The sequence below is a fragment of the Sus scrofa genome, chromosome 3, assembly GCF_054392235.1.
Source record: "Sus scrofa isolate SSC_HxYL_T2T_F1_AM1 chromosome 3, Sscrofa_HxYL_maternal_Yorkshire_Landrace_v2.0, whole genome shotgun sequence".
In the NCBI taxonomy this organism is placed as follows: domain Eukaryota; kingdom Metazoa; phylum Chordata; class Mammalia; order Artiodactyla; family Suidae; genus Sus; species Sus scrofa.
The window spans coordinates 67,858,330-67,884,757 of NC_139385.1; the positions used below are offsets into that span (position 1 = coordinate 67,858,330).

The 26,428-nt window shown below is 44.0% G+C and overlaps 1 protein-coding gene across 13 annotated transcripts in view; it reads right to left on the minus strand.

Annotated features, from left to right (window-relative positions):
• The window catches only part of VWA3B (von Willebrand factor A domain containing 3B), a 226,077-nt gene that overhangs the window by 5,261 nt on the left and 194,388 nt on the right, over nt 1–26,428 (minus strand). For 12 of the 13 annotated variants that reach the window (XR_014841447.1, XR_014841444.1, XR_014841445.1 and 9 more), the window contains 4 exons: nt 17,314–17,425; nt 9,551–9,675; nt 5,929–6,066; nt 3,831–3,931 (listed from right to left, as the gene is read on the minus strand). Coding sequence is in view for 8 of the 13 variants with exons in the window: in XM_085018668.1 (XP_084874794.1) it covers nt 3,831–3,931; nt 5,929–6,066; nt 9,551–9,675; nt 17,314–17,425 (476 nt within the window). In the remaining 5 variants the exon portion in view is untranslated. Of the gene's footprint in view, nt 1–3,830; nt 3,932–5,928; nt 6,067–7,419; nt 8,112–9,550; nt 9,676–17,313; nt 17,426–26,428 lie in introns of those variants that run through there. The other variant, XM_085018669.1, reaches the window with a different exon arrangement.

The following is a 26,428-nucleotide window of genomic DNA, read 5'->3' on the forward strand; positions in this document are numbered from 1 at the left end:
CCGCTCTGCCCTAAGTGCATCTCTGTCAGCAAGGCCGTCTTAGAACATGAAGAACAGGAGGGCCTCTGAGCTAGGCACGGATAGATGTCTGATGAGGACCAGGAGGCCCCTGAGTTTTGGCGCTGGATGGGGCAGAAAAGGAAGAGACTAAGAAAAGGCAGTTGCCATCCAAATTGCTGCCCAGCCCTCGGGGGTAAGAAATCTCCATGACCATCTGCGTTTCTGTCCCAAGTACTGGTATGCCTTCCGAAAACAGGCAATGGCACCTGCTCCTCCAGAAGAGAGAGGAGGCTCACAGACTGGGCTATTGCTGAACTGCCTGTTTTCCAGACCTTGGAGAATGGGGCTCCTGATCTAACCAGCAGGGACTGAGGGAGCTGAGGACACACACAGGCTTAATGATTTTGGAGGCACAGCCCCTTCTACGGGAAAAAATAGTCAGTAGTGACCTAGCGAGATTATGGAAAGTGATTCATCTTATTAATGTCAGAGGCAGTGTTGAACCTTGACGTTTCAATCAATGACCCAATATCCCTACCGTCAGGAAGCAATTCGAGGCCATGTTTTACATGGAGTAAAGAGAGGAGCATCCGGCAATACAGGAATTGGAATTCCCTTTGGGGCTCACTCCTACATCCAAACAGCTTGATGGAAAGTTACTAAACTATTCAAAGAAAGTTAAGTAATGAGAGACTAATAGGCATTGAGAGCCGGCCACAGACCCAGACAAACCACATGTGGACCTCGAGAGGGGGGTCTCCCCTTCAGGACGCTCATACCGTGCCACGCCCCAAGTCCACACAGTCACAATCACCCCTCAAGGGAAGAACACTTCACTATCTCATTGCCCAACAACTTGCTTTGGATGCCCAGTGATTTTCCAGAGCACAGAGAAAATGATGAGTCCAATCTGGCTTTCCTGCAATCAGTTTAGAATGTTGCCAATTTTTTCAAAGAACCAAACCCCCTCTACAGTGAATCATATTAAAGAGAAGTCTTAAAGTAATTTTTCCCAAGCCTTGCTCTGTCAGGAATGAAGGGAGGCTGGAGCCCAGCTCTGCTGGGAGGGGTTTCCAGCCAGCTGCACAGCACAAGTGCCTGGATTCAGCTCAGACCTGCTAAAGGCCCCCTGCCCAGAGGAGCTCGTGGTTCCCACTTGTGGGCCCTTGAGTAACATCTGGGAGAGACACTTCCCTTCACTGGAGAAAACCGGAAGTCAGAGCATTAAGCCCACCAGGCGCACTGCTCCTGAAGGAGCCAGAGGCCACACGAACAGCAGCCCAGGGGAGGGAGTCAGCAAAGAACTTGGGCTGCCTGGAGAGGAGGGAGGATGCCAAAGTGGGGAAAATTCTTTCTGGTCCAACTTGCTTTTTGGTGTTAGAAACAACAGAAACCAAGCAGGACCCTGAGGGGCCCTCTCAAGTACAAAAACCCCTCATATCCCTCCTTTCTTGTTTGTAGAAAAAGGCTTTAGTTTCCTAGGCCTTTCCTGAGTTCCAAAGGGCAGACTCAAACAGTTACTAATTAGGGAAGTGAGGAAGCAGAAACAGAGGAAAAGCAGTCAAGCCAGAAAAGTAGTGATGGCTTCAACAACAGTTCAGCAATAAAAATAGAGTCCAAGTTTCTCCTCAAAGGATACATATTATATATCTCAATCTGATGCATATCTTTGCATTGTTCTGCAGAAACTAAGACCCTCCCCCCTCCCCCCCGCCAGGTGGAGGATGGTGACTACTTGCTGACCAATAGCATGGAATCCCCAGACTGGCTGGAACCCAAAGACTGATGATTAAGATTCCTGAACCATCAACCAATCAAAAGCAAGTCCACAAGCTGATCATAAATTCTGTAGCCCTCACCCCAAATGTTGCCTCTAAAATCCCTTTCCTGAAAGCCACTGGGGAGTCTGGGTCTTCTGAGCATTAGCTGCCGCTTCTCCTTGCTTGGCCTCTGTAATAAATGCTGTATTTTCTCATACTCACAACCTAGGGTCAATAGATTGGCTTTGCTGCACAGCAGGTGAGGAGACCCAAGTTTGATTTGGTAGCAGAAACAAGATGGTTTCTGCAGTGTTCCGAGCACCTGTTTTATTTTTTTGCTTTTTAGGGCCACACCCTCAGCATATGGAAGTTACCAGGCTAGGGGTGGAATTGGAGCTACTATTGCCAGCCTATACCACAGCCACAGCAACTGGGGGTCTGAGCCATGTCTGTGACCAAGCACCTGTTTTATGCCAAGAATGGCACTGACCATCTCCAACCCTCATGCCACCCTTATCTCATGATGAGGAACAAGTTCAGAGACAGAAGCAATCTGCTGGGGGACACAAAACTAAGCAGGGTGGGCTGGGGACTCTACCCAGGTCTGTTTCCCAGGCCTTTCCCTCTATAACTGTCAACCATAGCGGCACACTGCAACCATATGCAATGGACTCCATCCCAGGTCCCACTTTCAGAGACAGTGATTTGAGCCCTCCAGGTTGGAGAGAGAGGTAAGAGGTCCTTAGTGTAAATGTTGTTGTGGAAGCTTGGGTGAGAGTGGAATCAGGCAGGGAGGAAATTCAGAGAGAGAAGCCATGACAGGCCTCAAGGGGAGGGGCTTAGAGAAGGAGGGCGTGGCCGACACGTGCGGCCAGCCAGAGCAGAGAGAACTGCTGTGAGAGGGGAGAGGTCCCGAGTGGTCCCTGGGGAAACAGTTCTGTGGGGGGTGAGGGGGGAGCCCACACCCAAGGCTTAGGGAGTCAGCAGGAGGCAGGAGAGTGGCAGCAAAGGGGAAAGACGGTGCTGGATGCCACTGCAGAACCTGGGGAGGTCTCATTATTTAGGATCGTGCGTGCACACGTGCGTGCATGTGTGTAAATAGGAGAGGCAACTCTGCGCTTTCGCCGACGTGAAGGCATCGGTGAAGAACAGCTGAGAGAGGAGACAAGAATCTGGAGGTAACTCAGAGAGCAAGGACCTGGAAAGTGGGCGACGGGCCTGGTGGATGGATCAGACTTGGACAAGGAGGGACTCTGACATCAGGGGGAGACATAGGGGCCTCCACAAGCCCAGAGGTGGGGACAAGCAGCACAGGGAGAGAAGGCCTGGGGTGTGTGTTAATGAAGCACAAAATGAGGCCACTGGGAGATTGAAGGCTGGTGCCCCAAATGGTCCCCAAACTCCAAGTGAAATTGGAGGGTGTTTCCTGGATCTCTTTCCCCAGTGTGGGTTCAAAATCCACCTTTACCTCCAAGGTCAGGGCTCAGACTCCAACTTTGACACCCCTTGTTGGCCCCACATAGACTGGGGATTTTGTCTGCTCTCCAGGCCTCAGCTTTTTCTTACTGATTTCCCTTTGGTCCACTTTTACAGGCTTTAGCAACTCTGCTGCCTCAGATGAAAATGTGTTCACCCACTGGACCTCCTGGAAACCACCACTCCCCCACCACACACTCAACAGGACACAGGCAAGCTGGGGCCAGCACCTCATGGGGAAGGCAGTGGGTGACTGGTCCCACTGCAACATAGTGAGACATCATTAAAAGGCCTCGAATCCTTACAAATAAAAGGAAAATAATCCCTTCAGATTCACGACAGGATTGAATGCTTTCCTGAAGGGTAAAATACATAATGCTGAATTTGAGATCAGAGCCAGGCAGACCAACAACCTGCAGGAAAAAAGGCATGACCTTGAGGGTTCAGCATCACAGAACTACATTTGAGGAGGAAGTCTTCCACCTTTGCTTCTCTCCCCAAGTGTTCAGAGATCATGGATCTCAACTCAGAACCAGAGCAAAAGTGTAGAAATATAAATAAAATTCAGAAAGTCAAAAAGTTGGGTCCACTTACACTTTTGAATCCTCCTGAATTGGGGGTGACTTGATATGAGAGCAAGAGAGGGCATATTTGTTTTGGCTGATCTTAATAAGTGCACTCCGAGGGCAAAATTCCTGTAATAATACCAAAAGGGTTCATTCAATTTGAATCAGCAATGGCCACCATTCAGATGTAATTTTATTCTAGCTCAACCCATTATAATAGCTACCAGTCATTAGCCTATTCCTGGTGACACTTAAGAGGGCAGTTGAAATGCAAAGTCTAGCTTGATAATTTTACACTGAATAAAAGTCATTGAGTCCTCTCTGTCATTTCTCTATGACCTGGATTACTTGCCAAGACCACCCACAGAAGATGTGTGTGTGTGTGCACACACACCCACACACCCACCCCTTGCTTCCTATCTCAATTTCAGCCTTGGCTGTCTCTTTCCTGGACTTATAAACCATCGCCACTGCCCCCTGCGGAATGCCCTACCATCAGCCCCAGAAATTCCCAGAAATTCTATCAGATTTACCCTCAGTGTCCACCCGCCCCCAACCACACCATCTAGTCCAGGGCCCCACTGCCCTGTGGGTAACTTCCAAGGTCCTTGCTGGGCTCCCAGGCTCTTCCTCCTGAGTCACCTGCTTCATCTCTCCCACACCTGGGATCTGCCCAGGGGCATCCCTTCCAACATCCCTTGATCTGCTTTCCCCTCCTTGCCTGGTAGATATCCCCAGAGCAGGGGCAACAGGCAGATGTTTCCACCTGCTGCCCTTCTAGGCTGCTTCCCTGCCACCCAAACAGCTCCAGAGAAGTCCGTTATCTCTCAGGGGTTTTCCCTCTTGTTCTGTTGGATTGGATAGAGTGCTCCTGGGGCCACTGGCTCTGAGGGACTTCACTCATCCATCCTCAAGTTCATCCCTTCATCCCCAAATTCATTATCACGACACCTTCCTTGATGGACACATCTCATGCTATAGTCAAGAACTGACTGGATGTTTTTATTGTTTACTAGGCAGCTGGACACAGGCATTTAGAGCGCAGGAACCAGGTTTTTTGGGTTCAAATGCCTGTTCTACTGCTCACCCTGGGTACAACCTCACCTCTGCACCAGGGTCTTTATCTGGAAATGGGGATGAGAGAATCACGGTGTTCTGAGATTCAACTGTGCCCTGTGTGTGAAGCACCCGGGGCAGTGCCTGAACCACACAGGAAGAGCTGAAGATAGCACGATGGTTTTGTTCGCTGCTTTTTGTTCCCAATATATTTTCCAGGCATATGAAGTGGGCCATCAAGAGAATGTTATTTCCATTAGAAACATCATTCATTCACGTACCTTATAAAGCAACTGTGATAACGGTCCCCTCATCAGGAGCTGTGCCTGGGAGGCGAACATGGACAGGACCCAGTCCCCACCCTTAAGGAGCTGGGAGGTTGATGAGGAAGCCAGTGTGGGAGGAAGGCAGCACTGTGTGCAGGGGAACCCGAGGCCTCAGGAGAAATCGGGCAGCATCTTGGGGCAACAGGGGGTTTTATGGAAAGAAGGTTGGGAGGGCAGTCCAGGAATGGTTATAACCGAGGGGCCTGGGAAGTGCACTCTGTTCAGGAAACAGTGAGCCTTCCACTGGGCGGGAAAGCAAGCTCACAGGGAGGCAGGGGTCAGGGTGGGGTCACGCTGGCTTTTCCTTGAGGTTGCTGAGAAGTGTATGTGTGTGGGTGGGTGGGGAGTGGAGTGGGGGGTGCATCAGGCAGCCAAGTCACCTCATCAGATGTGTAAACTGATCAAAGTTTTTTCTAAAACATTTAGGAGAAATTCCCAGGGAGAGCCAGTGGGGCTGTAAGCCAGAACTGGAGTGAGTCTCCCCAGCCACAAAATGGGGAACAAACTCCCACGACCATCTGATGGAGTTAGGAGGCTGTGGTGGTCTTGGCAAGGGCAGATGCTGTACTGCACAGTGGACAGAACACTAATCACAGGGGGTAGATGTGTGGGGGGAACAGATATTGCCAGGGAAGTCACATCAAGCCGAAAAAGAGCTTGGCACTGCCCACAAGAAAGGCTGGAGTGAAAGAAGTCACTTTCTGCCTATCGAGGAAGTCCTTTTCTCAAGGCAAGTTTACTTACTCTCCGATTGTTACATTTTAAAACTGTGTAGAGCTTATCTTCAGCCACATCTTGATTTGGAAGTGCGATGACAATGGCGGGGACGTAGAAGTCAAAGCCTTTGGGTATCACAATTTTGGCAAACACGTAATCGCCAACCTGTAGATGAGGACATATTTCACAGCAAATATTTTTCTTATAGATCTTATACACAATATTGACATGCTTGTTTTAAAACACCCCAAGATGGAGAAAATATCTGCAAATGATGCAACTAACAAGGGCTTAAGTTCCAAAATGTAGCTCATATAACTCAATAACAACAACAAAAAAAACTCAATCAAAAAATGGGCAGAAGACCTAAAGAGACATTTCTCCAAAGAGGACATACAGATGACCAATAGGCACATGAAAAGATGCTCAACATGCTAATTATTAGAGAAATGCAAGTCAAAACTACAATGGAGTACCACCTCCCACAGGCGAGAATGGCCATCATTAAAAAGTCTACAAATAGCAAATGCTAGGAGCTGCCTGGTGACCTAGTGGTTAAGGATCTAGTGCTGTCACTGCGTGGTTAGAGTCACTTTGATCCCTGGCCTGGGAACTTCTGCATGCTGTGGGTGTAGCCGAAAACTACTGGAGAGGGTGTGGAGAAAAAGAAAGCCTCTTACACTGTTGGTAGGGATATAAAATTGATGCATGCACTATGGAAAACAGTATCGAGGTTCCTTAAAAAACTAAAAATAAGGAGGTCCCGTCATGGCGCAGTGGTAACGAATCCGACTAAGAACCATGAGGATTCGGGTTTGATCCCTGGCCTTTCTCAGTGGGTTAAGGATCCGGCATTGCTGTGAGCTGTGGTGTAGGTTGCAGACGCAGCTCGGATTCTGTGTTGCTGTGGCTCTGGCGTAGGCTGATGGCTACAGCCCCGATTCGACCCCCAGCCTGGGAACCTCCATATGCTGTGAGAGTGGCCCAAGAAATGGCAAAAAGACAAAAAAAAAAAAAAAAAAACCCAAAAAACTAAAAATAGAATTTCCTTATTATGCAGCAATCCTACTCTGGGCACATATCTGGAGAAAACTGTAATTCGAAAAGTTACATGCATTTCAATGTTCATAGCAGCACTATTAGCAATAGCCAAGACATGGAAGCAACCTAAATGTCCATTGATAAATGAATGGATAAAAATGTGGTACATATACACACACACAGTGGAATACTACTCAGCCATAAAAAAGAATGAAATAATGCCATTTGCAGCAATATGAATGGACCTAGAGTTTATCTACTAAGTGAAGTTAAGACAGAAAGAAAAGACAAATACCATATAATATCACTTATATGTAGAATTTAAAATATGACACAGGAGTTCCCTTGGGGCACAGCAGGTTAAGGATTCAGTGTTGTCACTGCAGTGGCTTGGGTTGCTGCTGTGGCTCAGGTTAAATCCCTGGCCTGGGAACTTCCACATGCTGTGTGCAGCCAGATTAAAATAAAATTAAAAAATTTTTAAATGACACAAATGAATTTATTTACAAAACAGAAAGAGACTCATAGACATGGATAACAAATTTGGTTACCAAAGGGGAAAGGGGGTGGGGGAGGGATAAATTAGGAGTTTTGGATTAGCAGATATGAACTATTATATATAAAACAGATAAAAAACAAGGTCCTACTGTATAGTATAGGGAACTGTATTCAATATCCTGTAACAAACCAAAATGGAAAAGAATCTATCTATCTATCTATCTATCTATCTATCTATCTATCTATCTATCTAACTTGCTATATACACCAGGAACTAACACAACATTGTAAATCAACTATACTTCAATAAAAAAAAACCATCCTAACATGATCAGTAAGAACTGATGCTAGAATCCAAATATATATATTTTTCTCAGTTGTAAAGAGTTGCTAGTTCCAAAGTCCTCAGGGCTCGTCGGGCCATAGCTAGAATTTTGTAATCAGTTTGAGGAAGCCTCATTTTCGCAGGACTTCACTTGACAAGGAACTCAGGGACAGTCAGTGAGGTGGCGAAGGGTCTGGAAAACATATCCTACAAAGACTGGTTGAAGTAAGGTAGGAGATAGATGGGCCCCTGGGCTGAGGACAGCTGGGATGTGTCAGACCGGGTAAATGGAGTTTGTTTCTCTTTGGCACTTCAAGGAAAAGTTAATGGCAGGAGCTGCGCTCTGCTGGAGTAAAAAGACAAGATACAGCATCAATCACTCATAAAGTTAAGGAGAGCTCCCCAATGACACATACACAGAAAGACTGCTCAGTGGTCAAAGAGGGCAGCACAATGCCCCATAACAGGTGTTGTCAATCTGCCCATAAACCCTGGCATGGGACTCCACCTTGGCTAAAAGATGTGCATGCATCAGGGAGGGCCCTAGGTCTGATCAGGTGTGAGAAATAAAACAAGATAACTGGCCAAAGGAAAACAAAGACCCAGAAGAACTGCCCCTATACAAGTGATTTAAAATACCCTTTTAGCATCTTCCTCACTAGCAGGGATGTCTACACCCTTCTCCAAGGGTGCTGTTCTGCTTCTAAACTGCTTCTCTGTGTGCTCTCCCACATGTGCTGTGCTTATAATAAACTTTGTGTCTGTTTTACAGCTTCCATCTCTTTGTAAAAAAAATTTTTTCAAGGCAGGGAAGACCTGGGGCCTCTAATGGTCTAGAGGTTAGGATTCCTGGTTTTTACCCAGGCTGCCCAGGTTCAATTCCTGAGCAGGGAATTAAGATCTTGCTCCAAGCCATCCCTCACTGCTGCCTCTCCCAGATCAGAGGGAACCTGTTATATTTCGCATTAGGACCAGGGAGAGAGTGGACAGTGCCCTCCTATATCTGAAGGGCTATCGGGGACAGAGGAAAGGAGCAGGTGTGTTTCATGTGGCTTCAAAGCTCACATCTGGAATCCATGGGGAAAAGTCACAAAGAGATAACTTCCAGCAGAAAAAGAGTCTTATGAAGTTGTGTACAGAGGCTGCTGGGCAGGTTAATGGTCAGGGGTCAAGTGCACAGATGTGTGGTCTGTGTCTGCTCAGGGGACACGGGAACAGACAACCAACCTGGAATCCCATGAGCGCTCCTTGGCACTTTTTCTCCTGGTTCACGATATCTAAGAAACAGGAGCAGCACTTTGGAGGGACTTTCTCTTTACTCTCTGGCATGAGGACAGTGCCAGAGGCTGGGCCAGGCACAGCATAGCTGTGAGGAATTTATAAACAGCACAGGAGCCCAGCTCACCCCTGGACTATGCCTTCAGGAGTAACTGCTTAGGGCATCAAAGTCTGGCATCAGCTGACTACAAGGTCAAGGAAAACACTACCTTCATCCTTGTTACTAAATCTGCTTCAGTCTAATGCTTTGCCGTTAAAGTTTCAAGAGCAGCAGCAGTTAAAGCAACTCCTTTGCTCTGACCCTCTACTGTCTGTAAAGCAACAAGGGCCTCAAGGAGCAGTGCCAACAGGTCTATGCAGCCCTGAGCCACTTCACAGGGTGTTAGCAGATCAGGGTCAGGAGCGAAGAAACTGCCAGCCAGGAGGTCACAGCAACAGGGACGACTGTGATCCAGAGCTCTGGGAATTGTGAAAAGGGGCCTGGGAACTGATGGCTGGAGCAGGTACCTGGAGCAGTGGGCAGGGCATGGCGCCCCCGATAGGCGTGATGAATGAGACTGGCACGACCTTGGTGTCTCCATACCTGAAGCCCACGAGTGCATGGGTGGGGCTTACGCACTTCTTCACGACCCCTGTAAGGAATCAAATTTAAAATACAATATAAAGACAATGTCTGTTCTCTTAGGCTTGCCCCATCCTATTGGTTTCGCTAAGTTATAGCACATTGCCTGCTTACAAGAGCGTGCTCCTTGATTTTGCCACCGGATAACACTGGATACCATATGAGGCCTGCTGGGTTGGCCAGCTTAAAGGTGGGCAGTGCCGTGTTCTGGTTGGAGCTCAGCTGGGAAGCTAAGAGAATACTTGGAAAGTTGTTCAACCAGCATCGAGCAGCTCTTTTAATGGAAACCTGTTCCTGGAAATACCCTCTCCCGACACATCCTACCATCTGATTCCCTTATTTACTTATGTTATAGACATATTCTCTTTCTAAGACCTGGAGATAGAAAATCATTATTGTTGGAGTTCCTATTGTGGTGCAGTGGAAATGAATCTGACTAGTATCCATGAGGATGCAGGTTCAATTCCTGGCCTTGCTCAGTGGGTCTGGGGTCTAGTGTTGCCATGAGCTGTGGTGTAGGTTACAGACAAGGCTTGGATTCCAAGTAGCTGTGGCTGTGGCGTAGGCCGGCAGCTGTAGCTCCTATTCGACTCCTAGCCTGGGAACTTCCACATGCTGTGGTGCAGTCTTAAAAATTAAAAAAAAAAAAAAAATTTAAAAAAAAGAAAGAAAGAAAAAAGAAAATCATTATTGTTAAATTGTGAAAGTGAAAGGAAATAGGAATTCATCAGTTTTTCATCAAAAAAAACCAAGAAGTTTTCTTATCTTTTAGTTAGATGCAGAGAGATGATCATAACCAGAAAAGAAAATATCAGTGTTAAGGTTCATGTCATTTATCCTGGTTGAGATTTATTTTACCATTAAAAAGAGATTAAAAGGGAGTTCCCGTCGTGGCACAGTGGTTAACGAATCCGAATCCGACTAAGAACCATGAGGTTGCAGGTTTGATCCCTGGCCTTGCTCAGTGGGTTAAGGATCTGGCATTGCCGTGAGCTTGGGTGTAGGTTGCAGATGCGGCTTGGATCCTGCATTGCTGTGGCTCTGGTGTAGGCTGGCGGCTACAGCTCTGATTCGACCCCTAGCCTAGGAACTTCCATATGCCGCAGAAGCGGCCCAAGAAATGGCAAAAAGACCAAAAAAAAAAAAAAAAAAAAAAAAAAGAGAGAGAGAGAGAGAGAGAGATTAAAAGCATTAGGAGGAAGTTGGTGTTTTTTGTTTTTTGTTTTTTGTTTGGCTCATTTTTGGTGGTCCTGCGCCATGTGGAGCTCCTGGCCTAGAGATCAGAGCCACAGTCCGATCAGCTGTGGCAATGCTGGATCCCTAACCCACTGCACCAGGCCAGGGATCAAACCAGGGTCCCAGTGGTTCCCAAGATGTCACTGATCCGTTGTGCCACAGCGGGAGTCCTAGGAGGAAGTTTTGACATGGAACGTCCCCAGCAGCTGGGGACCCCTACTCCCTTAGACAGAACTATGCTCATCCCCACTGGGCTCCCACTGCCTGAGGGCCTAGTGCCGCAGCCCCAGCTTTCATTCAGAGTCCATATCTCTTGTTTTAAATGGCTAAAGAAATTAAAAAAAAAAAAAAAAACCTTTTTTAAAACACAAAATGAAACCCAGCTTTAAATTTTCCTCCCTCCCTTGCTCCCTCCCTTGTCATGACCAATGTATGTGGAAGTTTCCAAGTCAGGATTAAACCTGAGATACAGCAGCCAATGCTGGATTCTTAACCTGCTGTGCCACAAGAGAACTCTGTGTTCTAATTGGACTAAACATTCAGTTTGGTTTTTGAAATGTTCTTTACACAATATTCACACATTTTCTATCATAAACTGACTTTACCCTTTGAATTAGAAAACAAACACTACTCTTTAGAAAGAGTTCCTATTATAAAAACAATGGAGTTCCCATCGTGGCTCAGCGGTTAACGAGGACTAGCATCCATGAGGACACAGGTTTGATTCCTGGCTTCACTCAGTGAGATAAGGATCCGGCATCGCTGTGAGCTATGGTGTAGGTCACAGATGCAGCAGAGATCCTGTGTTGCTGTGCCTGTGGTGTAGGCTGGCAGCTGTAGCTCTGATTGGACCCCGAGCCTGGGAACCTCCATATGCCACAGATACAGTCCTAAAAAGCAAAAAAATTAAAAACAAAACAAAACAATTAAGAAAGCACTCTGAGTTGAGGGAAATCCTGACAACCCCTCACCTCCCTTGCCACCGCCCATGAGCTCCCACCCCCTTCTACCAGCTGGGGACAGGTCTGAGCTGCCAAGATGACCTCGTTGGCTGGAGTGACCCTCCTCAAATTCGTAGCCTTTGGGACTTTGTAGAATCCAGCCTTCAACCTGGGTTGCAGTTTTCCAGGTGTTTGCCTAAGGTGAGTAGCTGCAGACTGTACGGCCCAGAGTCTAAACCACTTACCATCTACTTTTTACTCAAAAGGCTGCCGGGCCTGCTCTAGATCATCAGATCTACACTGCTGGTATGTTACTCCCACCTCTTCTATGTCCCTTCAATTCTGTTTGCTTCTTAGGGCAACCTCTGCAGATGTGGGCCTTTGTTCGCTTCCACAAATTAGTGCAGTTGCTTCCAATCAGACTCAGGAACTAGCCTCACAGTGTCGGCCTCTAGCTGGCTTGTTCTCTGCTGCTGGAGGCCTGGCCTCTGCACTTACTCCTCCTCCACTTCATTAAGGAGGGGCTGCCGTGTCTAGGTCCTGATTCAAGAGCAGCTCCCCATTTCTGGTTGTCCTTATGCTAGTTTCTCTCTTCCTCAGCCCCGGAGAGGTGGGACCATGTTTCCTGCTCTGAAACATCTCCTGGGACTGTTTCTGGTGCCTGAGCTCCCAAGGCTGGACCAACAGGCAGAAGTGCCTCCACTGCTTTTGGTCTTTCTTGTAGAGGCTTGCCGCAAGACATGTTTCTTTGAAAACTCCATCTGGTCCTTCTTTACCCCATCTTCTTGCCTTACTTTATCCCATCTTACCGCTTGAAAAACAGTCACAGTGCTGGTAAATGACTTAAGCTTAAGAACTGTTATGTGTTAAGAGTAAGAGCTTAACCTTTTACCAGCTAAGTGGCTTTTAAAATAACAAAAGAACTTATATAATAGTAAACAAACCCTGTATCATCCACCCATAGCCACTCCTCACTTGATCTCATCTAAAGAGCACAATAAAAGCTGTGGTTTCTTGAGGCAGGGCTCTTGGTCCCTGAGATATTGAGTGCCCCGGTTCCCACCTTTACTTAAGATAAATGTCTCTGTGTCTTGTTTTATGTTAACTTTTTTCCTTAAGTTCCACAGTACCCGTTCTTCAGCCCCATCCTGCTGAGCTGGCCTCAGCAGAGGCTCAGTGACCCATTATCTTCCTGGGTACAAGCCTGCCTCCCTACCGCGGGCAGGGGGCTCTTCTGCACCCAGGCAGGAGAAGGGGGGGGCGCTTCCCCCTCGAGACCCTCAGCAAAAACACTGCCCATGCTTAGAGGTGAGAGGACTGAAGAAATAGTCTAAGAAGACAGCAGAGGTCAGTTCATTTGATGAAAGAGCAGGAATAGTGCTCAACCTTTGCTCCAAGCAGGAATTTCTCGGTCAGGAAAGTGGAATTTTTTAACCTCTCGCTGTAAGACTTTCTGACAGTCACAGTCCAGCTTAAATTTCACCTACTGAAAAAGGAGTGAGCTCTGTTCCACTAGAAGTGCCCCCTCCACCTGCCCCCCTCCACTGAGAGCTGACACGTCTAGTCATCATGACCTAGGCCACAGCTGTGACAACACTGATCCTTAACCCACTGGGCCCGGCTGGGGATCAAACCTGTGCTGTCACAGAGAAAGTGCTGGATCTTCAACCCGCTGCACCTCAGCAGGAATTCCCCATCATAGCTTCCTCTTCCTTTTGTCTCAGAGGTTTCCTTTATAGCCCACGGTGCTAGTTTTTGCTTTTTCCAATTGCTTTTAAAGTTTTAAAACTGTTAAAGTTTTTAAACTGCCAGCAGCTCCCTCTATCCCTGGGTGAGAACCCCAGTGGGTTGTTTATATTTTCTAAGAGGAGATAAGAGAAAAACTCTACAGGTAATTAACACTTTCCAATTTACAAACTGCTGTACATGGTCATATTGAACCTATACCACAATCTTATGGGAGCTTTAATTGTTTTAAAACTCATTTGGAAAGAAAAAGAAACTGAGGCTTAGAGAACTTCAGTGACTTCAGTCACGTGACTAGTAGAGGCAAGACAGAGACTTTAAATTTTAAAAAATTAGGATTTTCTGACCCTAAATCATGTCACCAAAGTTCTCTGGGCTTCAGTTTCTGAATGGGGCGGAGAGGCGGGTGTTGGGCAAGGGAAAGAAGGGAATGGATTAAAAGCCCAATGATTCCCACATCTCCCAGACTGAGAAGTGTATGTGGCTATAGTATGGATGCTCACACATTCTTTCTTTAGTCAAAAAATAAGTAACTATAAATCGATTTCAAGCACAAGAAAATAAAAAATAAGACAGGGTTCTGAGGTGCATCTGCCTTGTCTTTCAGCATCTCGAAAGGCAGGCTACCAGCTCATCACTTCTAGTCTGCACTGTGCCATCTTCCTGCACTAGTGAATCCACACTGACCCCGGAACAGAGTTAGCCATGCGGAAATCCCTGCCCTGGTTCCCAAGGATGGCAGCAACAACGAAGCGACTCGGACCTAATTACCCCAAAGCTGCCTTCTGCACAGGGACATCTGGAAGCCAGCTCTTTTTCATTAAAAACTTTTAAGAGGTTTTGAACAAACGTTGTCAGAAAAGGAGTCACCAATGAACACCATGCCCGTGCTTCACAAAACTCTATGTGGCCTTCTTTTTTGGAAGGGGGAAAGACGGTAAAGCCCAGTGACCAGGTGATCTAATAGTTGTCAGCAATAAGCGGATGTGGACATCGTGTGCCTTCGTGTGGGACACCCTGAGGGGGCCGTGGCATCAGTGACATCACTTAGGTAGCACTCTCTTGGGCCAGAAACACACAAGCTGAATATAATTTAACCCAGATTGAGGAACATGACATAACAGAACATGCCATTGGTCTCACTCTTGAATAATGTCAGTATTGTGACAATGATAAGAAAGGCTGGAGAATGATTCTAGATTAAAGAAGACTAAGGGACATGTTAAACACATTTAGAAATGATTTTGAATTGGGACCTCATAGAAGAGAAAAAAAATGCTAAAAAGGATATTGGAACAATTAACAAAATTGAAATAGATAAATATATAATAATATTAAATTTCCTGAATTTAATAACTTGACTGTGGTTATATTAAGAGAACACCCTTGTTCTTGAGAAATACACTCTGATGTATTAAGAAGGGGCCCGATGTTACTTAATCCCAAATAGTTCAGAGAAAATAAAGTGTATGTTGTGGGTAAAGGGAAGGAGAAACACAAACAGAGAATAGAAAAGTAAAAATAAATGTGGTAAAATAAATGTGACAAAATGTTAAAAATTGGTACATCTGGGTAAAGAGTATACAGGAGTTCTCTATTTTGCAAATTTTCTGTAAGTTTGAAATTTCTCTTTATAAAAAAATAACTCTATGAGGATAAAATAGAGTTGAAAATCCCAATTAAAGAAAAGACTCATTGGAAGTTCCCTAGTGGTTAGTGGCTAAGGATTCAGCATTGTCATTGCTGTGGCTCAGGTCACGCAGGTTGGATCCTGGGCCCAGGAACTTCTGCATGCCGTGGGCTCAGCGTGACTGAAAACAAAAAAAGGAAAGAAAGACAAGATTCACTGACTTTGGCATGGGGGCTGGGAGGCTGGGGCCGTGAGGAGAGGAAGAAGAACTAAGTAGATCCAAACACCAAGTACAACCCATGCATTATCTTTTAATTTGGCTGTGTCAGTATTTATTAACTAGCCGCTAATCAAAATAACTAATCATACAACTAAATTCAAATTTTTTTTTTTTAATTTATTTGTCTTTTCTAGGGCCGTACCTGCGGCATATGGAGGTTCCCAGGCTAGGGGTCTAATCGGAGCTATAGCCGCGGACCTATGCCAGAGCCACAGCAATGCAGGATCCGAGCCATGTCTGTGACCTACACTGCAGCTCAGGGCAGTGCCGGATCCTCACCCCGCTGAGTGAGGCCAGGGATCGAACCTTCAACTTCATGGTTCCTAGTCGGATTTGTTAACCACTGCGCCACGAGGGGAACTCCTAAATTCAAATGTTTACTATCTTTAAAATGACTTAATTGAGCCACAAATTAAAAATTCCCTGATGGCCAATTCCAGGCTCTGGAATGTGCTCTCTGCTTCTATCTGCATATTTAAAAACAACCACAGCACTGCTGACATGGCCTCAGGTACTGCACGTGACTGTGAGTTATGGCTGCTTCCTCTACTCTGCCAGGTCACCAGCAATAGGTCTTCTGCCTTTTCTTATCTTATCAGGGAATGTGCTGAAGAAAAGTCTGAGCAATACTCCTTTTTTTGTCTGAGCCTCTGGCCAGCAAAAGGATCCCAAGCCCTAACCCAGCCATTTTGAATCTAGTCCTTTTGAGCATTTCCATTCAATGGCCACATTCAACTTGAATCCCTTTCCATGGCTCAGATTCCAAAAACCAAGCAGGGGTGGCCTCCTATAATGAACCCTGAGCAAATTGAAGCCCCAGAGAAATGGAAGTTTCTCAGGCCCTGCTCCTGCAAATAAGTTTCATGCCTACATCTATGAGCTCATCTCAAATGCTTGGATCCACATTACTCTCAGCCAGTCAACTTTAAAACATATTAACCAAATTTCAAATAAAATATCCTAGTTGTCTTTTCTATATATATGTCCGCGGGAAACCCAAACTCCTGCTGAAGTATTTTTCCCACTTAAGAAGCAGATTTAACTAAGTTTTTAATAAAGAATTTTTTTAAACTGGTGATTGACATATAAGGAAGATCAGAGGTATTTTGAGGTAGAATCTTTCTGCTTGAAAACCCCTCCTTAGGATTCTTTCCTCAATAGGCTTTTACCACCATTTCGGTGACTACTTTTGTGTTGATGTGTCAAAAATCTCTGTCTCCAGATAGCATAAAAAAAAACCAACCAACCAAACAAATAAACAAAAATGCAGATTCGAATCCCACGTTGCTGTGGCTGTGGTGTAGGTCGGCAGCTGCAACTCTGATTTGACCCCGAGCCTAGGAACCTCGTTATGCCGTAGGTGCAGCCCTAAAAAAAAAAAAAAAAAAAAAAAAAATTCAAAAACGCTAACTCAGTCTCCATGCAGATTTTCTCTCCAGACTCTAGACCCATGTCACCAATTGCTTTCTTGCAACTTTAGTGTCCAGTGGTGTACCTACAGCTCATCCTGTCCCAGACACAACTTATTCTTCCTGTCCGCACCACCATTTCCCATAGGTACCATTACATAGATGGAGCACAGCATATATGTGGTAAAAATGTGTTTACTAAACAAATCAAAGATTAAAATAATTTTTTCTGGCTATTACTTCCCCAAAAATATGGGAAGAAACCTCATCATCATTTCATTTTAGAAGTGGAATACCTTAGAACAGCTCATGAAGTGTCAGTGTCCTATGGAAGCACTGTTTAAGAACTTCTGGTCCCCAGTATCATATTATTTAACAAAGGACTCTTAAGAAATAAAATATCTACCTGGAAAATAAAAGCCATTTTCATCACATCGTGCAATAACCTTCTGGCCTTTGAGTGGATCTAGTTTTTTCGGTTTGTTTTTCTTTGTAGGAGCTCCTTGAATTTTCTGTTGCTAAAAAAGGATAAAAGGTTAAAGTCAACGTAGACAGGGAAAATCACAGGTACAGGATAGCTTGGGGTTCTCTACCTAGAATCACACTGTTGAAGAATTACAGAACATGCATATACCGCATACTCACTCTGGTGTACTTTTTGTGTTGCTATCCAGAACAGGCTTTTAAGACTGAACTGATTGGGACCCAGTGCATGTAGAAAATGAGGCAAAAATTGGCAGTCTAAATCTAATCAAGCTTTGTTAAAACAAAATAAGTCAACTTTTTTTTTTTTGGTCTTTCTGTCTCTTCTAGGGCCCCACCCAGGGCATATGGAGGTTCCCAGGCTAGGGGTCGAATTGGAGCTGTAGCCACTGGCCTACGCCACAGCCACAGAAACACAGGATCTGAGCTGTGTCTGTGACCTACACCACAGCTCAGGGCAATGCCAGATCATTAACCCACTGAGCAAGGCCAGGGATCGAACCCACAACCTCATGGTTCCTAGTCGGATTTGCTAACCACTGAGCCACAACAGGAACTCCAGCCTTTTTTTTTTTTAATTTGTTGTGGCTTTATTTATAATAGCCCCCAAACAGAAGATTCAAATATCAGTCAATGAAAGAATGAATAACCAAATTGTGATGCATTCCTACCTTGCAGCATTCAGAATAAGACAACTTTTCCAGAGAATAGGACCCAGTGTATTAAACTTTAATATTTATACAATATATAATCCAAAAATAATGTACAAAATAGCAAGCAAACACAACCAATTCTCAAAGTAAAGGGCAATCAATAGATCACAATATTGAGATGACTGAGGTGTTGGAATAATCAGAGAAAGACTTTTAAATCAGCAGTTATAACCATAGTACATGAGGTAAAGGTAAATACTCTTGAAATGCAAGGTAGTTTCAGTAGAGAAAAAGGAACTATAAAAAAGTAACCACATGGAAATTTTAAAAGTAAAAAAATGCAATATCTGCAAGGGCTAAAGAGTAAACTGTTATGGTGGAGGAGACTTGAAGACAACAGAAACCCAATCTGAAGAACACAGAGAGAAAAGATTTTTTAAAATGAGCAAGGGCCTTCCTATTCCAGATAGCCCCTTCCGAGCCCAGCAGAGTTATAATCTCTCTGGGAAGACTTACCCTCAGGCAATTTCAGAAAAGAAAAAAAAACAAAGGAAAGGACCAAGGCTTAGAGTTAATGTGATGACTGTGTCCACTGCAGGAAGAAACGGGTACTTTCATTTTTGATTTGGAAAATCCAATTCTAAATCCTATTTTCTATGCTTGATGATTGATCTTTAGTCGAAAGACCCAATCCCCACTATTCACCCCTCCAAAAAAAAAAAAAAAATCCCCAAAGCCTCCATTCCATCATCCAGAAAAGTCATTATTGAGGACCATTGCTCTGGTACAATAAATTTAAAATGAATTACTATAACCATATGCATCCTATATGGAATGGATGGGCAATAGGATCCTACTGTACAGCACAGGGAAAATGTATGTGATTGGGTCACTTTGCTGTACAACAGAACTTGACAAAACATTGTAAATCAACTATACATTAATAATAATAATAAGAAGAATTACTAGAAAACAAAAATAGACATATAGTGTTTGGGTTTCTAGGTAAAATCTAAGGATTCTGAAAAGAAACTGGTAGCAATTGGGTTGGAAAAGAAGGCAAGAATTCAAAGTACCACCAAACTGTTTACTATTTTTTTCCTCTGGAATTCCCTGGCTTAATTTCAAGGCAGCCCAAAACAAGATGCTGGTACCAAATATGGACAGAGAGAGCTCTAAAAGAAGCCTTCTAGTTCTGGCTTGAGAAATGGGAAAAGGAACTCCCATTTCTCAGAAAATATATAGAAATCCCCCTCTCTTTTCTCCCCCATTCTCAGACCTCAGTCCCCAGGCAATTCTAGGTAGAGGCAGCAGTGTTGACAACATGAGCCTAAAGGAGACAAAACCTTGCAGGAGTGGAATATTCTTGTTCCGACAGGGTGAGCGAACCCCCACTGTCCCCTCTATGTATCTGGCCTCTGTTTGGCCCCAGATGCAAGCATAATATGTGGAAGCATGCAAATGAGTTGGAAACATAAAACCCCTGACTTCTGGCTGAAAAACTGGAAGGAGGAACCCCAGGAAACCAGAAACTACCGGGAAGGTCACTTATATTAGAAAAGGGAAGGCCAACTATTACCGCAATACCAAAACAAAGATATCACAAGAAAAAGAACACTACATGTGTTCCTCATGAATATAGATGCAAAAATCTTTAAGAAAATATCAGTGAATCGACCTAGCAACATATAAGAATTATACACAGTGACCAAGTAGAACTTATCCAAGGAATGTAAAGCTAGCTTCACATCCATAATTATGGATTCACAACTAATGTAATGCTCCAAATTAATAAGATAAAGAATAAGACCATATTATTATTTTAATACACAAAGAAAGAGCATTTGACAGAATCCACAAGCCTTTCATAATAAAGATTCTCAACCAACCAGGACTAGAAGGGGACCTATTTGACTTGAATCAGGAATCTGTGAAAAGCCCATGACAAGCATGATACTTAATGGTAAAAGAAGGGATGATTTCCCCTCAGGATCAGAAACAAGGCTAGGCACTCTTGCCACTTCTATTTAACACTGTCCTTGAGGTTCTAGTCTGTGCAATCAGGCAAGAAAAAAATAAAATAAAATAAGGGAATTCAGATTGGAAAGGAACAGGTAAAATTAACTTTCTTCATAAATGATATAATCCTAAATATGGAAAACCCTGGGCAAGCCACATAAACACTACTACAGTTAAGAAGTTTTGCATGATGTCATGATGTAAGATAAATATACAAAAAACAACTGTCTTCCTATGTACTAATAATGAATAGTCTAAAAATAAAATAAAATAATTCCTTTTATAATAGAATCAAAAAGAATAGACTAAGGAATAAATTTATCAAAATGAAAGACTCATACACTGAAAGACCCATACACTGAAAACTATAAAATACAGCTGAGAGAAATGAAAGGTCTAAGAATGGAATGACATATCATGTTTATGGATGAGAAGACTTGATGTTGCTAAAACAGCCATTTTTTTACCAAATTCATCTCTAGATTCTACATAAATCACATCAAAATCCAAGTAAGTTTTGTTTCTGGTTTTATTTTTTGCAGAAATTGAGATGCTGATCTTAAAATTTACATGTAAATGTAAAGGACCCAGAAGAGCCAAAATAATTTTGAAAAAGAACAAATTTGGGAGTTCCCATTGTGGCTCAGCAGGTTAAGGATGCAGGTTTGACACCTGGCCTCGCTCAGCGAGTTAAGGATCCAATGTTGCCGTGGTTGTGCAGCTCTGAATTGACCCCTGGCCCAGGAACTTCCATGGGTTTGGCCACAAAAGAAAAGAAAAAGAACAAATTTGGTAGATTAATTCTTACTCTTCTTGATTTCAAAACTTACTCAAGAGCTTCAGTAATTAAGAGTGTGGTCTTGGCATAAGGACAGTCATATGATCAAAGGAACAGTATTGAGAATCGAGAAATAAATCCTTATATTTATGGTCAATTGGTTTTTGACACTCTGGAAAACCTGTAGGCAGTGTCTTTAAAAGTTAAACCTAAACTTACTGCATGCCTTAAAAATACCTTTATTAGATATCTAGCCAAGAGAAATAGAAACTTACATCACACAAACACTTTTTAAATTTTTATTTTTTTATTTTTTGCTTTTTAGGGCCATACCTGCCACATAGGGAGGTTCCAAGGCTAGGGCTCAAATTGGAGCTACAGCTGCCGATCGATGCCACAGCCACAGCAACGCAAGAACCAAGCTGCGTCTGTGACCTACACCACAGCTCATGGCAATGCTGGATCCTTAACCCACTGAGCAAGGCCAGGGATGGTTCCTAGTTGGATTTGTTTCTGCCGAGCCACAATGGGAACTTCATCACACAAACACTTTTATGTGAGTATTCATATCAGCATTTCACAATATGGAAAGGTGGAAATAACCCAAAGGTCAGTTGACTGGGGAAACAAAATGTGGTATATCCATGCAATGGAATATTATTCAGCCATTTATATACGAAACTTGCTGGAAATGCAAACTTATAGAGACAGATATTGATTAGTGGTTACTTGGGGCTTGAGACTGACTCCAAATGGATCTTTCTGAGTGATAGAACTGTTCTGAAACTGGATTGTGGTGATGTTTGAAGCTCTGTCAGTCTTGCTCAAAATCACTGAATTGAAATAGGTGAGTTTTATGGTACAAAAATTATATTTCTAAACCTCTGCTTAATAGACAGCCATCTATTTCTTGTTTGCTCTAACTGCTCACAGTATTTTGCATACAGTGGGCTGAATTAGTGAATGAGCATAGATGTTCCTTAAGCTATTCTTAATTCTAAAAAAAAAAATTAAATAGGTCTTTTTCTTCAAATCGCTACACTGTAGAAACTGTGGTTTTTCCCTCCCGGATTGTTTTAATTTTTTTCCTTTCTTGACAATTTATTAATTCTTGGGTTTCTCAAAAAAATTAGTCCTTCATCCCAATGAAAGTTCCCAGTGACATCGTTTACCAGCTTCTCATCTCTTCTCCATGATACAAGGCCAACACCAAGTACTATCACATGCATTTTGATGCCCTCTTTGTGCTGCTGTAGCTATATCATCAATAAAACATTCAATGCATATTTTATGAGTTCATCTGCTGGCCTTCACTTAAGCAAGTCCCTAATTTATGAGGCAACTGACAATAAATATTTGGTTAACTCTAGGTGGTTTGAACACCATTTGCTCTTGGGTCATGACACATGCTGGATATAGTTTGGGCTCTGGAAAGGTGTAGGCTCATATTTCTGGTGCCCTGATGTAACTAGATTCTGTTGCAACTTTCTTTCATTTGTATCTATTTGGAGATGATTTTCAGGTTCATTAAAAGAAGTGAGAGTATGCTTTATTTCCTGGGACTTGAAAACTTAGAGCCAGGTCCTCAGGGAAGAAATAATGAACTAAGAGGTGAAGGCCTCTTGAAAGAATTGTGGAATATGATCACATCTTCAGACCTGTGTTGCTTGTAGCCTATGGAGTCATGGACAAAAATGTAAGAGGAATACCATCCTTTCGTTTACCATGTTCCCTTCTAGCTGGATTTTGCATGGGACCCTGCATTCTCACAGAATTTGTATTTTTTACCATCACGGTCAGTATGTCAAAGAGGATGTCACTGGTGGCTGGTGAATGTCAACTGCCTGTTCCTGGGCTTTCACCCAGAGGAGAAACCTAAGCACTCCTTTCCATGGGCCATCAGAATGACCTTCTGCAGGTTTGAAATGGCCTCAAAGGGAAGAGACTGGACCAAGGACAGGGGAAATGTGATCAAGTGCTGTCCAGCTGGCTGTGTGATTTTGGGTGGTCTATTAACCTTTCTGGGCTTCAGTTTCTGCATATGAGAAATAAAGGGACAAAATAAATGATCTCTCATATCTGTCCAGTAGAGTCTAGACTTTACTAGGCCTTTCTTCAATACTGGAGAAACTGTCAGGTCACATGTGTACAAGGAAAGGGACATAAGCATGATACCCATGCTGGTAGTTTTTACAGTATAACAAAAATGTAATGGCCAGAACTGTGACATGAGCAGCACAGTTTTCCAACATAATATTCCAAAGAGATGCCCACCCCACAGTTTTCTATAGTCAGTTCTTCAAGGAAGCCTCCATGTACAGTATTCTCATTATTGATAGAATTCAGAATCTTGAGAATCTGGAATACGCCAAATTAAATCAGTTGTTGTGTAAATACCTCACCTTTACATAAAGTTAACTTCCAAAGCCACCTTGCTCCATACCATCAGGGTTCACAGCAAAGACCAATGAGCCAGGGAGGTACTGTTAGTCCCTGAGGTATCAGCCTTATCACCTTCAGACTGATAACAACCTGTTATTACAAAGATGTCCACATAGATTCCAGAAATCCATTTCTCCTCCTTAGATTTCATCAACATAACAGACAAGCCATTTATTAGAACCTATGCCTAGATATATTTAAAGCTCCTTTTCAAAATTCTAAATGAATATAGTCCCATAACTTATTTAATTTGCCTCCTTTTATCTCTAGATTCCAAATGTTGATTCTAGCCAGAAGCTAACCAATGATTGCTTTCTACAGTTTCACAGGTACAAAGTGAAAGTCATTTGCCCCAAATCATCAGAGAGCTTTTTTTCCCCTATAGTTTCTGCTTGCTTCCCAATTCATTTGATACAGAACGAGCCCTCACTCTGTGAACTTTCCCTGCATTGGCAACAGCAATGAACGAGAGCAATGCAGTGTGTTCATTTTTAACACACTGAAAATGCCCCTGGAGAAACTACCTTAAAAATGGCTAAAAGGAACATTACAAATACTAAAGGGTCTCCTATGCTCACATTCACTCTGTTCTTATTTCTCACTGTTACTGCTATTGGCAAAAATTCATTTCTGGCTGTGTCCACAACATGCAGCTCTATGGAAGGGCCCATCCACTGTACACAGTGATTCTGCCATATCCCTGGCAATTCACTGGCAATTCAGTAAACCACAGAGAGAGGAGCCATGGCAAAGCAAATATACAGGGCCAGCTTTCATGCAATGGTTCATTCACAGAAGCAGAGCACTGGTCTCCCAGGATGGGAGGGACAGTGTCAGGGCAGCTAGCCACATCACCCCTTGTACCTCAGTGTTGACGGCACCTTTCCAGAAAGATGAGAGCCCGCTCTTTCTGAATCTTGCCAAAGAATTTAGAGACACCGTACAAAGTAGCCCATCCAGGGGACATTCCCTGCCATGGTCATCTATGCACATGCACAACACAAGCACACTACTGGTCTTTAAGAAGAAATCCATGGTGGATGCGAGTCAGAGAGGATAGAGAATGAGAGAACAGAAATGCTAGCACTGAATAGACAAATTGACACACCTCTGGGCTTAGATGCATGGGAGCAGCTGCATGCTAGTTTCAGTGAGATAGGCCATGATGCTGGCAGTAGGACCTCGGTCCACTGGGTAATTTGATTTTGCCTTGTCTCCTAAATTCAGAGAATCCAATTCACTTCTTGGCCAGAGTCAATTATCAAGTGATGTAGCTCATGATCCACGATGGTGCCACCCTCCTTTCATTTCATTACTTAGAATTTCAAGGTCATGCTCTGAGGTTTGCACTGGTAGGTGAAGTTACTAAATGCCTGATGCTTTAGAATTTTCACATCAGGTACAGATGGCATTTCTATGATAGTCTTCAACTCAAAATCTTTTTATAAAACTACTCTATTTTTTCCTGCTCCAAATTATTGAACTCTGCCATACCCAGTCCCAAGATGTACTAGCGGCAGCTTCAACATGCTGTCTGTCCCTGTTTTGTCCTTAAAGCCAAGTAAAGTCTGTGACCACTGTAATAAAGATATGACACGTAGTGTCAGGCATGTTCTGACCTTTCCTCTCACTAGGATACCTAATTATAAGACCAGAACCTGTGCAAACTGTCACTGTGAATAATTCAGCTCTTTTTAAAACCTTGGTGAGGATTCACTATTTCTCCCCTCATTTAGATTAAGAGGGGTTTTCTCCACCAAGAGTATCCAGCATCTGTGTCCCTTTCAGAAATAGGTCATGGGGAGAAAATGAGAAGACCCTACAGGAAAATTTAATTCAGGGGTGGTAAACCCCTGCCCAGCCCCTCCAGGCAGTAGAGTGATCAACTCCTGGTAAAGAGTTGAAAGGCCTTGCAGCACTTTCCTTTCCAGGGCATTTTTTTCTTTTTGGTCTTTTTTTGGGGGGTTGCACTCACAGCATATGGAAGTTCCCAGGCTAGAGGTCAAATTGGAGCTGTAGCTGCTGGCCTATGCAGATGAGTGAGGCCAGGGATTGAACCTGCATCCTAATGGATATTAGTCAGGCTCAGGTTCATTACTGCTGGCCAAGTAAAGAACTCCTGTCATTCGCATTTTAACGGAAGTCAAACCCTAAGGTGGAGTGAAGCTCTAAGTGGAATTTCCTGCCTTAGCCCCTCCACTTTGAAGAAGAAGCCAAATCACCTTGTAAGATCTCTCACAAGCACTGCAGGTGGGCGCTTTTTCTGTGAAAAGGTGAACTTATTTGGGTGTATTTTGAATTATTTATTTATTTGCTTACTTATTTATTTTGGGTAGCAGCAAAGGAACCTAGTATATATGCGTCAGATGCTGAATAAAATGTTTTCCCTAGCTTGAAGAGAAAACTTGTAACATCTTCTCAAGGAACAGTCCCTCCTTGCTCTTTGAGGGAAGGATCAAAGAGAGAAAAACCAGAAATGCTTTATGGATTTAAACCTGAGAATCACCACAGCTCTGACATCTGCCATTTGGATGCTATTGATGCAGCTAGCTGTGGGCAGAGATGAACATCACATGTGGAGCCACCTCTGTGTCAGTGGCTGGAGTGTGGGCCACCACAACCTGTCTACTGTGACTATAGTACACGTATCTCACATGAGGCTATGGCATAAAAATAAATGCCGGGCTTTTAAGACAATATTTTAGGAGACCCCTGTGCTAGTTACTCTGGTCCACCCATCCCGCCCAGGTCCTTGCCCCAGGACTGCCAATTTTCCTTGCTGGCTGACTTCCCCAGAGGATGAGCTGACGGGAGGCGGGAGGGCAGAGGGCAGCAGGAAGAGGTAGGCTGGGGTATGGGTTCCCGCTCTCTCCTGCCCTTTGTCTCTCCAGGCATACCTTGCACTCCTGCCAGGGTACTTCGCTCTCCTGGGCTCCAGTAGCACTGCTTCCTTCCGCCCTTCAAGTCTCGAAGTGGATTTCTTGCCGCCAGCACGGGGGTGAAATCCTCTGCTGGCTGCCTTAGACCTGCCTCCACCTCTGCAAACAGTCCCATCACTAATACTTCTTCACTTGAAGCAACTGAATTGGATTCTGCTTCCTGCTGGGACCCTACTGATAAGCCCTCCATACTCAGCTCTCCTCCTA